The sequence below is a fragment of the Ptychodera flava genome, chromosome 11 (assembly GCF_041260155.1).
Source record: "Ptychodera flava strain L36383 chromosome 11, AS_Pfla_20210202, whole genome shotgun sequence".
Taxonomy (NCBI): Eukaryota; Metazoa; Hemichordata; class Enteropneusta; family Ptychoderidae; genus Ptychodera; species Ptychodera flava.
Window position 1 is genome coordinate 689,284 of NC_091938.1, and position 13,303 is coordinate 702,586.

At 33.8% G+C, this 13,303-nt stretch overlaps 1 protein-coding gene across 2 annotated transcripts in view; it reads left to right on the plus strand.

Moving 5' to 3' along the window:
* The window catches only part of LOC139143208 (E3 ubiquitin-protein ligase UBR2-like), an 80,069-nt gene that overhangs the window by 37,887 nt on the left and 28,879 nt on the right, over window positions 1–13,303 (plus strand). For both annotated transcript variants that reach the window (XM_070713356.1, XM_070713357.1), the window contains exon 20: window positions 9,904–9,969. In XM_070713356.1, coding sequence (XP_070569457.1) covers window positions 9,904–9,969 — 66 coding nt within the window. The remainder of the gene's footprint in view (window positions 1–9,903; window positions 9,970–13,303) is intronic.

A 13,303-nucleotide genomic window follows, 5' to 3' on the forward strand; every position in this document is an offset into this window, starting at 1 on the left:
TTTGCGACTTTTTTCTTTGTCCAGTGTACTTCTAGCATGATATGACAATAGCAAAACATGACAATAGATCCTGGAACCAATAGCAATGTAGACACGACCAAAATAAATTGTTGTTGACTTTTGCTTGAGTTGAGTGAACATCTCAGCAGAGTGTTGCTGTATGCCACGCTTCCCCACTGACCCCAGTAACTTGGTGACATCACCAGAACTGGAAACAGCCATACAAATGCTAAAACAATAGCATACGTGTGTTTCTTTATAATTCTCCATGCTAGCTTCATATGTACAACATGAATATATCTGTTCAAGGCAATACATGCTGTGTGCCACAGTGATATTCCAACCAGAATTGGTACACAGTATGCTGTGATGTGGCACATAGTCACGCCAAATCTCCAGTGTGCATGTAGAAATGTATCGATACAAGGTGGTAGAATTAGTAACATGAAGATCAAGTCACTTATAGCTAGACTTCCAATAAAAATGTTTGTAAGTTTTTTGAGTTTTTGATGCATGGTTACGACCAGGAGCACCATGATGTTACCAACAAAGCCAATAACTAGGAAAGTAATAAGACAGCTTGCCGCTATACATCTTGAAATCACAGAGGAGGGTTCCTTGTTTGTGTCACTGAGGTTTGCAATCTGCCAACTTGAGAAATTTGTCAGCTGTGTAGAATTCATCAAATTCATCATAATTTGGTCAACAATATTGTCAGCAAAATTACAATATTTGACCTCTGTGTACATTTAAGTTTGCTCAACAAGGCTATTCAGGGAAAACTCTTAAATGCACTTGTGCTCATTTGCTTTTGTAGCTTATTTTTGAATTTTGAAAATTTCACAAATCTTTGAAGTCAAAGAGGGCAACATTAAATGAGTTGAAGGCAATAAAAAGCAGTTAGAAATTGTCTCCATGAAAAGTCTACTCAAAGATTAATGATATGGTTTATTAAGTATGCATGTGTTCCTTGATATACTGGAATAATTGAATTCACTCATTTAGTCTGACCTTAATAATATCAACAGGAAAAAAGTGGCAAAGGCTAGGGTTGTCTCATAAAACGTAATAAATTGAGAAAATAGTTTTCTTCCATCCGGAAATCTTTAGTTTGTATGAGTAAGTGTGATTTATAGTAATGTTGAGCTAGATAACAATTACCGATAAAGCGTTTTTAAGTCATATGTCATTTTTTTTAAAAACTTAGCACCAACTGAATACAACTCTAATCTGGTAAAGATATTTGTGCAGATAAATATTAAATGTTAGGCAAAACACTATGTTGGAAATCAGTGTGATTTTGTTATTTTCCTGATTTCAACCTTGGTATCTGAGTGTACAATTTGAATAACAGGCCTGTATGAAATTGACACAATTAAATAATGATTCAACCAGAGTAAGATGAAAAGGACACGTGTTATGTTTTGAACGTTTATGTCATAGACTCAAGTATTTTTCTGTTGTGTTTACATGTGTAATGAAAAATCAATATTTGGTAGATTGATGGACCAGATATAAGGCCGGAAAGATTCTTGTCTGTTACAACATGAAGTCCTAGCAGTAAAACATTGATGTAAAAGTAGCTTCACAATTCTTATGAGCTGACAGAATCTGACATCTTTAGATTTGTAAAGTTGCTTGAGAGATCATGTTACTTCACACCTGGCTGATCAAACATCTATTGCCTTCCACTTCTCACTCGGTGTATCTATACATGTAGTTCCTTCTATTGTCTTTCCAAGGTGTTAGTCTTCACTTGAAGTATAGTTGTGTTCAGGTCGTGTTCTACTCCTGAAAAGCAGACTGTCACCATCTCGTGATCAATGAATATTCCGTGCTGTCTTACAATGAAGATGGAAATCCTGCCAGTCATTCCAGTTGCACATTTCCACACAAGAAGTGATGGATAAGGGAATTTTAGTCCAGTACGTGAAAGAAATACTGTTGAAGTCCAGAGAATTCCAAGTTCTGTGGATAAAACTGATGTCACATTCCTGTGATTTACGCACCTTTTATCCAAGTAATAAAGATATACACCAATTCCATTGATTTATCCGGTTGGGATTTCTAGTGTTCAGGAGTTGAAAATCTGAAGATATCTGAGTCCTCCTGTAAAGATGAATGTCAATGCTATTAAAGCATCATCAGCCAGTCTGAACAATTCCCAACAACTCCCTCTGAGACTTCACCATTCTATCTTGTGAACAAACCCCCTTCCAGACTTCATCATTCTACTTTGTGAACACTCCCCTCTGGGATGGGAATATTCTGTTCAGAAAGGCCATCCAGACTGAAACATTTGAACGGCACAGAAACTGAATTTTGCAGTGTCTGTACTTAGAACACTCCATTCTTCACAGGGGTGGCAGGATATTTGGTTATCAGTTTAACATGCTTAGAAATTCAATAGCTTGAATGTTCTCTGTACAAACAAGCATGTGTGTGTGTTTGCTGAGCGATCAAGCTTTTTGATAATGCTTGCTAATTGTCACAAATCAAACAGAATACATCTGTGATGTTTGTTTGTGGAATGGTTTGATTATTCCCCTGATTGCACAATTTATGTGAAAGAATTCAGTGTCATTGATATCGATTTTTTGAAATTTTATTGTGAACTGTAACTGTGAGTTTATCACTCATTAGGAATATTCAAGTTGATCACTGCTTGGCATCAGAAAAACAAGTTAAAAACATTTGTTGATGGAGGAAATTCCAAGATTATTCTCACTATGTTTTCATAAATCACTTGTTCAGGCAAACACAAATCGGTTTCTGTTTGTACATACGCATTCATAATTTCAATTGGTCATTGTATAGTCACAAGGTATGATACATGTATTGACTCAGTTATATTTTCCAACTATTATTGTGAGTTGTTATCCTTCAACAGACGTTGATTTATACAGAAAAACTGTCATATTAGCCTGTTCATTGATGTATTTCCATTGAGCTGGTATGAATTTACAGAATAATTTTTGATAAAACGTGCAACAATATCATGTGTAAGGATGTGAAAAATATTCATATGGTTGTATGAAAGCAGCCCGGAGAGAATGCAGAATGAAAAATGCAGACTTTGCCATAAAAATTTGAACACATCTATTCTGTTCATACTGAAGTTGTAAGTTGTAGATAGTGTTACGTTTGTTTTTATCAGACATTAATGACATTTTACAATGAACCAACCTTGAGATCTCTGGCTCAATGTGCAATTATGGACAGATAAAAGCCAATAAAGTTATAATGTACATGGTGATTTCTGTAGTATATGGTTTCAGTGCCAGTGTTATGTTTCATATTTCATCAAGAGTCACAGCATATTTTATCATAAAACTCTTGTGAACCAAGTCACCTGCAGATAAAATGAAAAATGTAAACGATCAATATAATACGGATGTTTCAAATTACTAGCAAAATACATCTACACACCTCCACACCCATAACATTAAAATTGGAGTGAGTACATTTGTCATATTCTTTAGTCTTCCATATGTCGTGCTATTGTCAAGACAGCAACCACATATGATGTTGCTATGGTGATATGTTTCAAATTAAATCTGTCAACCATTAATTAGTAAATGGTTTGATTAAAACGTCTTGAAGGAAGCTCTCAGAAGAATAATGCTAATGGAAGTTTCCAGAGTGTCATGTGTGTGAACTTTAAGAATCAACTCTCACAAAGACACATTAGGATGGACACAGAAACTAGTGAACAATATGTCTTATACATTGTGAGTGTGATATGTTTTTTGTTCAGCTGTCGAAAGTAGCAATTCTTTAGTCTGAATATGAAGCCATGAAATATAGACATCAAATACAAGCATATCATTTCATTGAGGAACTATAAAATTCATCCTCCATATCATCCATGTCAGATATAACCAGGTGAAATTATTATCATGATGATTATTATTTCATTCTTAGGAGGAAAGTGCACAACATGGTGCACTGTACATAACATATAAAAGAAGTACATGATAAAAGAACAGCAGCAGTTTGAGAAAATAAGCACAGAGCAGTCCAAGAAAATGATGAACTGCAACATTATAAAATATCACAACTTGTACTGGTTAAAAAGAACCATACTTAAAAGATTTCTTGGATACTTCTTGTATTAGATGCATGTATTATTGGATTTTGTCACCCAAATGAAATGAAATTTTTCATTATATGTTTACTTTGTGTACTTGATGAATTTTTGGCCATGAAAAGATTGGTATTATCTGAAAATTACAGCCTGGTGGTTTACTTTATCATTAGACTGTAGTTCAACCTTGTACTGAGAAAAGTAATTTTGTTGCCTGTTGATCACAACCCCTTAAGTTATAATTGCATCACCTTTCTTTCCATCATACCACAGAGTAGGTTAATAGTGTATTAAGATGTCCATAAGGTTTTAGACTAACACTTAACGTAAAAACAGTTTCTAAAATCAGTCTTTATTTCCTTCTCGCACACTATTAACCTATCTGTTATCATGATGAAATCAAACCCTGACTGTAGATTTCCTTGAGAATTATCAATTTGTGCTCCTTGTAATTAAAACTTAACATTTCAGATGCTTTCCAGAGGAGCAATGCATTCATAATGTGTTTCCAATGCGATGGTAGATTACCATGGAATCTTATTTTGGTGATGTGGGTCTCGTAAATGCTATAAACTCTGATAGCACTTTACAGTTTGGAATTTACAGCGACTGAACAAATGGCTGCTGTGTTCCTCTTCGTGTGAATGGGATCAACCTCCCAGTGGAAAATGACAATTAAATTACAACAAGCAGTCAGCTGAAATGTCCCAGCTATGGCATACTGACCTTGTGATAGTGAGATCAAAAAATAACCTTTAAAAGTTGAATTTTACATCAAATAATCATCATTTGATGGCAACTGATCACACCTCTGGTGAAATGTTTAAATATTTGACACATGATATTTTACAAGATAGAAATTCTTGCTCTTTTCTGAGGTGTTTTATTACTAATTGACATTAAAAAACACAGCATCTGTTCTAGGATTATGCCAAATCAAGTAATGTCATCTCCCTCTTAATATGTTACTGTGAGTTGCATCTTAACTTTAATGGAAATGTACTTTGAATTCAGATCAGGTATTATTCACCTATTTCACTATAAAACATCTAGGAATGAATTGTGCCGTGAAGCGTTTAGAACTGTAAAAAGTTGATGGTAGATCATGCTAGCTGATCTGAAAAGCCTTATTGGATTTTAATACAGCAGATACCAAACAGTAACGTGTACAACATTGCTTGCATATTATTGCATACAGACTGTGAATTACTCATAAAACAGACAACAAAATGTAGTTGCATACTGCAAATTTCGTTAAAATAATGTAGAAGCATTGTTCCATAAATAATAATAATGATAAAGAATATTTATGATACACCTAATTTTTAAATGTAGCTCTAGGCAGAGGACAAATCTAGACTACTCCATAAAGAAATGTGTTTTGAGAGCATGGCAGAATAAAATCTGTGAATTCATATGGCTTAGGTTAACAGGCAGATTGTTCCAAGCTTTTGGTCTTGAATGAGAAAAAGACCTGCGTTTTTATCAAGGGATTTCATTGCAACACATGCTATTCTGATAAGGCATGTCAGATGAATAACATAAGTGTCTCAAGGGAGTATACATTTGGAAATGGCCAGAGAGATATTTTGGTCCATTCCCTGAAACCAAGTTAAAACAAATTCTAGATAATTTGTACTGTGCACGACAAGTGATTAGTAAGCAGTACAGCAATTTCAAAAGAGGTCGTATAGTGTGTGATTTTTTTACTGTATGGACAAATCTTGTAGATGCATTTTGAACATGTTGCAGTTTGTCAATGAGATATTTCAAGCAGCCAGAAATAGGCTATTGTAGTAGTCTAAATAAGATAGGACAAAAGGCAATACCAAGAGTGTAAATTCTAATTATTATATTTGTAAAAATCTATCGGTAATGGGAAAATGATGTAATGATGTGGGATTATGATTTAGAGCTTAAACATTGCCAACGACTAATTACTCCAGGCAAATATAAGTGAAATTTACACAGGATTTCCATCTATTTGGTGTGTGTTTTGTAATATGTGTATTCTGCAAGTCTCAAGTTCTGAAAGTTCAATGTAACCAGTAAATTGTACAAGTTGGTGATAAAAACTTGGACAACATTACATGCAAGACTAGTTGAAGTATTCTATCAGGTTTCAAGTGTCAAGTTCTGAAAGTTCAATGTAACCAGTAAATTGTAGAAGTTGGTGATAAAAACTTGGACAACATTACATGCAAGACTAGTTGAAGTATTCTATCATGTTTCAAGTGTCAAGTTCTGAAAGTTCAATGTAACCAGTAAATTGTAGAAGTTGGTGATAAAAACTTGGACAACATTACATGCAAGACTAGTTGAAGTATTCTATCGTGTCGGTATCTGTGATATCAAACAGCTGTATATACTTTGTTATAAATGTCACAATCTATAATAGTAATGTTCTGTGAAAAGAGGAACGATAAGATTGGAGTTCTTACAAGAATCATTTGACCTTAACTCTCTATCTTTAAAATTTCAAATGGAATTTCTAAACGTAGTAAACACAGCTTCACCCTTTATTGCTGTTCTTCTAAAAGTGTCTGCAAAACGGGAGTTCTGGTCGAAGAAACGTTTTATATCAGGTTTTAATGTTACAGACATTGTATTGAAAAAACCATATCAGCCTATATTAACTACTTTTTGCAGAAACTTTGCTGCAAGAATTAGATTTAGTTTTGGTTCACAGAGGTCAAACCATTGTCATCCAAGCAGACTTTAATGTTGTAATTAAATTAACTGTAAATGGTATCCTAATGCATTCATATCATTGTTACTAATTTATTAAGATCTCATCTGTAAACATTCAATATTTGATGATGGTACCAAGGTGTGTATGTGTCCTGTGTACACAGATACAAGCACTGCTATGTACACAGATACAAGCATTGCTGTCTAAAGGTTAATGATTGTCAATGATAAGCCAGAAGTTGAATCTGTCAATAATCCATCCGCCTCATGCTGAGATTTTTGATTGACATTTGTACTTGAGATTGGTAATAACGCTTGACAAGATAGATCAGATCAGTAGGATGTCAGTGAAATGCTCCAATTTGATGTGAAATCTGACATATCATACATCTCAGATTTTATATTGGTTATCCATCTCCTTGTTCCCTCGTAGAATCCCTCGAGGGACCATCTCTCATTTTTTTCCTAATGAACACCTTGAACAACCATTTCAGACTGTCACAGAAGTTCAGAAATCTATTTTCCATGAAAGAAAAGTTTCCAAAGCTCAAAGTAATGGCCATCAAAGACTACGCCATGCTGCTATTTTACTAGATTACAAGTTTAATTGGACAATGTAGATATACTTGCGTCATCACCCTTTGAATTATAAATCAAATTCTGCTCACAACATTGTTTTATTAAATTTGTCTTATTCAATGTGAATATCAGTGGTAAAGACTATTTCAATGTGGTTTTTAGTGTCCTTGTATTCTGTGACAGCATTTTATTTCATGACAGAACGCTGTATGGTTTCCAGTCTGAAGTGTCAAGGATCTTCATTGCAGAGAGTTCATAATTCTATAATTTAAGCTCTCTTGAAAAATATAACAGGGTTCAAAAGCTTCGTTGAGGAGGATTCAAAGTTGTAAATTTGAACTCCTCTTCAAAATCTCAAGAGGGATAAAATCAACCTGTATTTCATGTGGAATCTTGACACAGTTAATATGAACTCTGTATTCTAGAAACATTTATTTTTTGCTCTGTGTGATATATAGCGTACCTACTGTTAAAGGATTTTTTAACAGTGAATGGAATTTATTCCCCTTTCTACAATTTCTGTATGAAATTCAGAATGAAAGTCTGAATTCATGAAATGTAATTTGCTCACCACTGTGGTGTATATACTTTCCCAGTGTTTTTGTGCATCATGGCTTACCTTACAGGTTTTTTAGCTACTATAGACTATAGTCTATAGAAGCTATTGGGATGGGTATCCGTCCGGCGTCCGTCGTCAGTCTGTATGTATGTATGTATGTATGTATGTATGTATGTATGTATGTCCGTTTGTGAGGCGTCCGTCCACTCAAATATCTTGAGAACCGCAGTACTTACTGATTTGATATTTGTTGTGTAGATGAAAAATATGATTTTGAGAAACAACTTTTTTTAATTTTTTGATATTGTTGAAAATAGGCAAATTAATGCCAAAAAAGGTGTTTTTGGTAAAAAATTTTCTTCTTCATAACCGCTGGTCAGACAGCTTTGTTATTTGGTATACAGGTCCCTAGGGATAACCCAACTTAGATTTGTTCAAATTGTAATGAAATATGCAAATGTGTATTTTTAAGGAATTTTTTTGTCATTTTTGGTCAAAATTTGACTTACATTGTATGTAATTCTTGTACTGTATAAACCCTATCAATTCACCCAGAAAAAAATAATTAATATGATTTTAAATAATTGAATTAATCATCAAAGCCAAAATAATTTTAGTGTGGAATTATCAGAAAGTTCACCTTTTTTTGACAGTTCATAGTGAAATGCTTACCATTTTGGAGGATTAAAGCATGTAAAGGCAACTTTCCTGAATCCCAACTTTGATATATTCTGAACCACCATTTCTGTTATCTAAAAGAAATTGCTCATAATAGTTTGTCAGGATAGATGGTCAAATAAATAGAGATAGAGAAAGTTCTAATTTCCATTTATGGTTGACTTGGTAAGGATAAAATAAGATTACTTTTTGAGGAAAAAAATAGAGTGGTCAATTAAAAGAGTGGTCAAAGTGATAGGGTTTTTATGGTAAAGCTGGGCTGTAAGATTCCTTGTGCTATTTATAGCAATTATGCAATCTGTGTAAACAGTGCAATGAAAGTGTAACATGATTCCTTATAATGCTTTTGATGACCTTGAACTTCTTAAGTTACAAACATTTGTCTCTTCAGTGTGCTTTCTCTGAGTATGTACAGAACTTACTCAACAGAACTTACTTACAATGTTAATTTGAAAGTTAAAATGTGCTTGGTTAATAGGATGAAAATAAAAGATAACCAGCTCAAGATTCTTTATAACCTGACAGATATGCTGTTTTATTATGACGTAAATCTTGATTTAAGCAAGTCTTGTTTACTTTAATTAGAATGTAATTAACTCTCGTTTATTTGCTATTATAGACTAATATAGTCTGATGAAATATGCAAATCTGTATTTTTACGGACTTTTTTTCCATTTTTGGTCAGGCCATCCTGAAATGAGCTATCAAAGATATCCACCTTCATCAATACATGTGTCACAAAGGGTTATTCTCTACATAACACAGCAGAGCTCTGTCAACTGTTGAGTCGCTTGTTTTTTCAAAACCGCTGGTCAGACAGCTTTAATATTTGATTTACATGTCCCTAGGATGACTCGTGACCTTAGTGAGATAATTTCATACAGTCAGGAAATACTTAATTTTGTATCCATGTCTATAGGAGCTTCAGGGACTTTGGCCCTATGTTTGTAAAAACAGACTTTCAGTGCTGAAGTTTTTGTTCACAGAGGAATAAAATGGTGCTTCATGAAATCTAGTCTTTTTATTTTATAACAAATTGACAAGCCAGAATTTTGAAAGATATTACTTTTCTGTCCTGAAGACAGAATACAGAATGTTTACTAATTGTGTGTCAATACTAAGATTAAAAAGCAATTAGTTATTTTCAGTTACAATGCGTTCAATAGCCTGAGGTGAAATGCATTGATTGTTGTCGGACTGTGTTCAAAGTCATCAGGTACTACACTGTAATACTTTGAAGAGTTTCATACAATCATAAGTATCATCAAAGACGTTATTTTGACTTGACAAATCATTTCCTTCCTTTCAGATCTATTATTACCACAATGTAAGATGTCGCAGTGAGATGCAAGACAGGGATATTCTCATGTTACAGGTAAGTGTTTTATTAGGAGTTTATGCTATACAGGTAGTCAACTTGAAGGATAACTTATGGTGAGGCTATACATCAATATATCAGAGTCATTTTTCAGACATACCTAACCAATTTTATTCAAACTGCATGCAAGAATACAAAGTGAATGACGGTGAATGTGTATATATGTTTCTTGAAACACTGCAGAAATTAAAAAATCCCAAAAATCCACTTTTTTAACTTGGAGGATGAGCCCACTTCCCTATTTTTACTTCGAGATTATTTATTGCTTATGATGCATTTTTAAACCAAAGTAACATTAAGTCAGGAGTGCAAGTGTTTATGGAACTAGTTTTAATATTTAATTCGTGCATGACATGATCAGTGTACCAGGCTAGTCTGGTTGTTTTAATCCCCTCTCTCAGGCAAGTATTGGAGATGTGAACGAACCATCCAGAACTTCAAGTCCTTTACTTGTGTAAGCCAATGTTATCATTGGAAAATGTCTTTGAAAATTACGTTGAAATGTATTAAGTGAATTTATCTGGAAAACAAGGTGTCATTGAGTGACGTCTAAAATTAGAATGAAAACACGACACTTCCTGTAAAGGAATACCTTGAAAATTTGACAAGACTGTGTACATTCATCCATTATCTGTTACATAACAACACTTACAAGATGTTGTAAAATTAGCAAGGTGTGCTCAGGTGTCCAAGGCTGACATTCTTTTCATATGATCGAGCAGCCAGAATGTCAATGTGCCTGGCTTCATAATACAAATAAGAAAAAAATTGCAACTAGCAACATTCTTTTTTGTCACTTATGTCAGTGATGGTTCATATTTTCAATGCACAGCAAATGAGTGCCGTAAATAACAATAGCAAATACTTATGGTGAAGCATTTTATCAAATAACTGTCTATTGTAGTTTATCGCAGTCCCTGGGACTGTGAGTTTGTATTATCTTACCCATGCTGATATAATGTTTGCAGATTCAAAAAACCTCAGTTATGTATGGTTGACCTTAACTGTTACAGTGAAAATTAGGAGAAAATATCAATTTGAAAACTCAAAAACATTTCAGAGAGGAGTATTGTGATCAACATGTGCATTGACAGTGTATATCCATGATGTGGAGGCAATGTGATTGATTTCATATCTGTGTGGAAATGCTTTAAATGGATAATGTAGATGTTTGAGCTGTAATCTGTTAATGTTGTTTACAAAATGGATCTGTAAAATAGCTGTGTTGACTGATAGCATTGTATAGGAAGTGCTTATTTACTCAGATGTCATATCTGACGTTGTACAGTGTGCACTGTGACCTTTCACATGCCTTACTAATTAATGTTTTTTTCAGTTTCCGTTAAAAAGATAAAAAATAAAAAAAAATTATTGACAATACAGTAGGCCTCTGTTTTGTGAAAGTAGAGATAATTGGAAAGTTGTACAAAGCAACTGTATGATGGGATTAGGAGAAGGAGAAACAGAATCGACTTTGTTCTGATATTTGACTTGTCTCTCTTAGCTGTAGAATTATTCATCCATTGTGTTATCTAGTAAAGCCAAGTTTTATCATGCCTTTGTGATTGATGTAGATCTAGCAATGCTGTTGGAGTAAAGCATACCAGTAGAAGTTAGCACTCACAACCATGATGATGATAGTGTCTGCTGTTAGCTTTAAAGAACGCTATAAAACCTGTAATTTTTTTTAGGTTAACTTGTAAACAAGGTTTTGATGTCATTATGAATTGCAGTGGGATATTAATAATATTCTTTGGAATCGTTCAAGATTTTACAGCAGTGCCGTATTATTGTTTATAGTAAGTTAATGTCATCAGAAGTGGTACATAAGGTAGCCATACTGTATATGAATAGATTTCAGAGGAGAGAGTATATAACAAAAAGCGTGTGAAAGACAGTCAAAATGTCTTTGTCATGATCATTTGGTATCCTACTGTACACATTGTTTTTACCGTGTACATGGTTGGAAAGCTCACAATCAGTGGTTTAGAAAATAGAAAATGTCACAAGATTTTGCTGTTTGAAAACAGAATGTAACTTAGGGGAAAATCTTGAAAAATCTCTGTAACATGCCCCCAAATTGTAAGATTTTCATGGAAAAAACTGTGTTAATGTCATCTCAATGTTCTCAAAACTATTCATTTGGCATCCATGGAAAGATCTCTCTCAAACACTGCAGACACACTGAGGGAGTACCTGGGTCCTGTGTTTTCAGCAGAGTGGCAATTATTCACTATTTTCAGGGGAAAGGGATCTCAAACAAAAGCAATAAAAGAATTAACACACATTGAAACCAGATTTTTACAGGATTAAGTTAGTTGTGACTCCTTCTACCCCTATCAGTTAAATCAAAGACATGGAGTTTTCTCATTGTCTGTGGTTCAACCACAGTCCCTCCTGTGGTTAAGCTTTGCAAATATCTTTCCATATAGATCCTACAACACCATTGAAAAATCATAGATTCAAAATAAACTTTGTGATTACAAATTTAGAGACGGCGTCAATAGAAATACAACAGGTTAATCCATAGTGCTATCTCTTTAGTAGTTCCACAGTCCAGTGGAGTGAACAAGGTTGCTCCTCAAATGTTTGACAAATGCCATCAATTCAGGTGAGAATGATGTGGCAAAGGGGAATTGCGGTGATTTAGAGCAGAATATAGACAAGCTGCCACAGTGGAGTACTGCTTTAAACCATACATCTTCTTTCCTAGGGTCAATGTTCATATAGTAACAACTACTGCTTCATAAGACTATACTTGGATATATATATATATATATATATATATATATATATAATATATATATATATAAAATATCAGAGCTTCATCAAGGTGATTGCTACAATGCCATAAAGGTCAAGCGTGAAATAATTAGGAATGAGATGGCAAATGTCAAGTGTGCATAAATTACCTGGAACAATGAATCATCACATTTTGTCTCTCACAAATGATAAAGGGAATAATGATGTTTACTACAAGACAATGATGATCATCATGATGATGTAGATAGTGCCTGATTTTAGGATACTGGATATTTTTTGTTGATAATGGTTATTGTCAGTTGCTTTGCAAACTTTAACAATACTCAGTATTAACTTTTCCATTGAATTCATTTATTTATCAAAATTATCCATCAGATGTGATGACACAGACGGATAATGAATACTGGATATTTTCTTTCATCATGACCTTACAATGTTTTTCCAAATTCCAAGTTTTAAATATTCAGAAGAATTTTAAAACCACTTTCTCTGTACTTGAGCATTCACTGAAATTTGTAAAGTTTTTGCAAATGATTTGATGTAGTCTGAGACAGCAATGTCAGGGTGT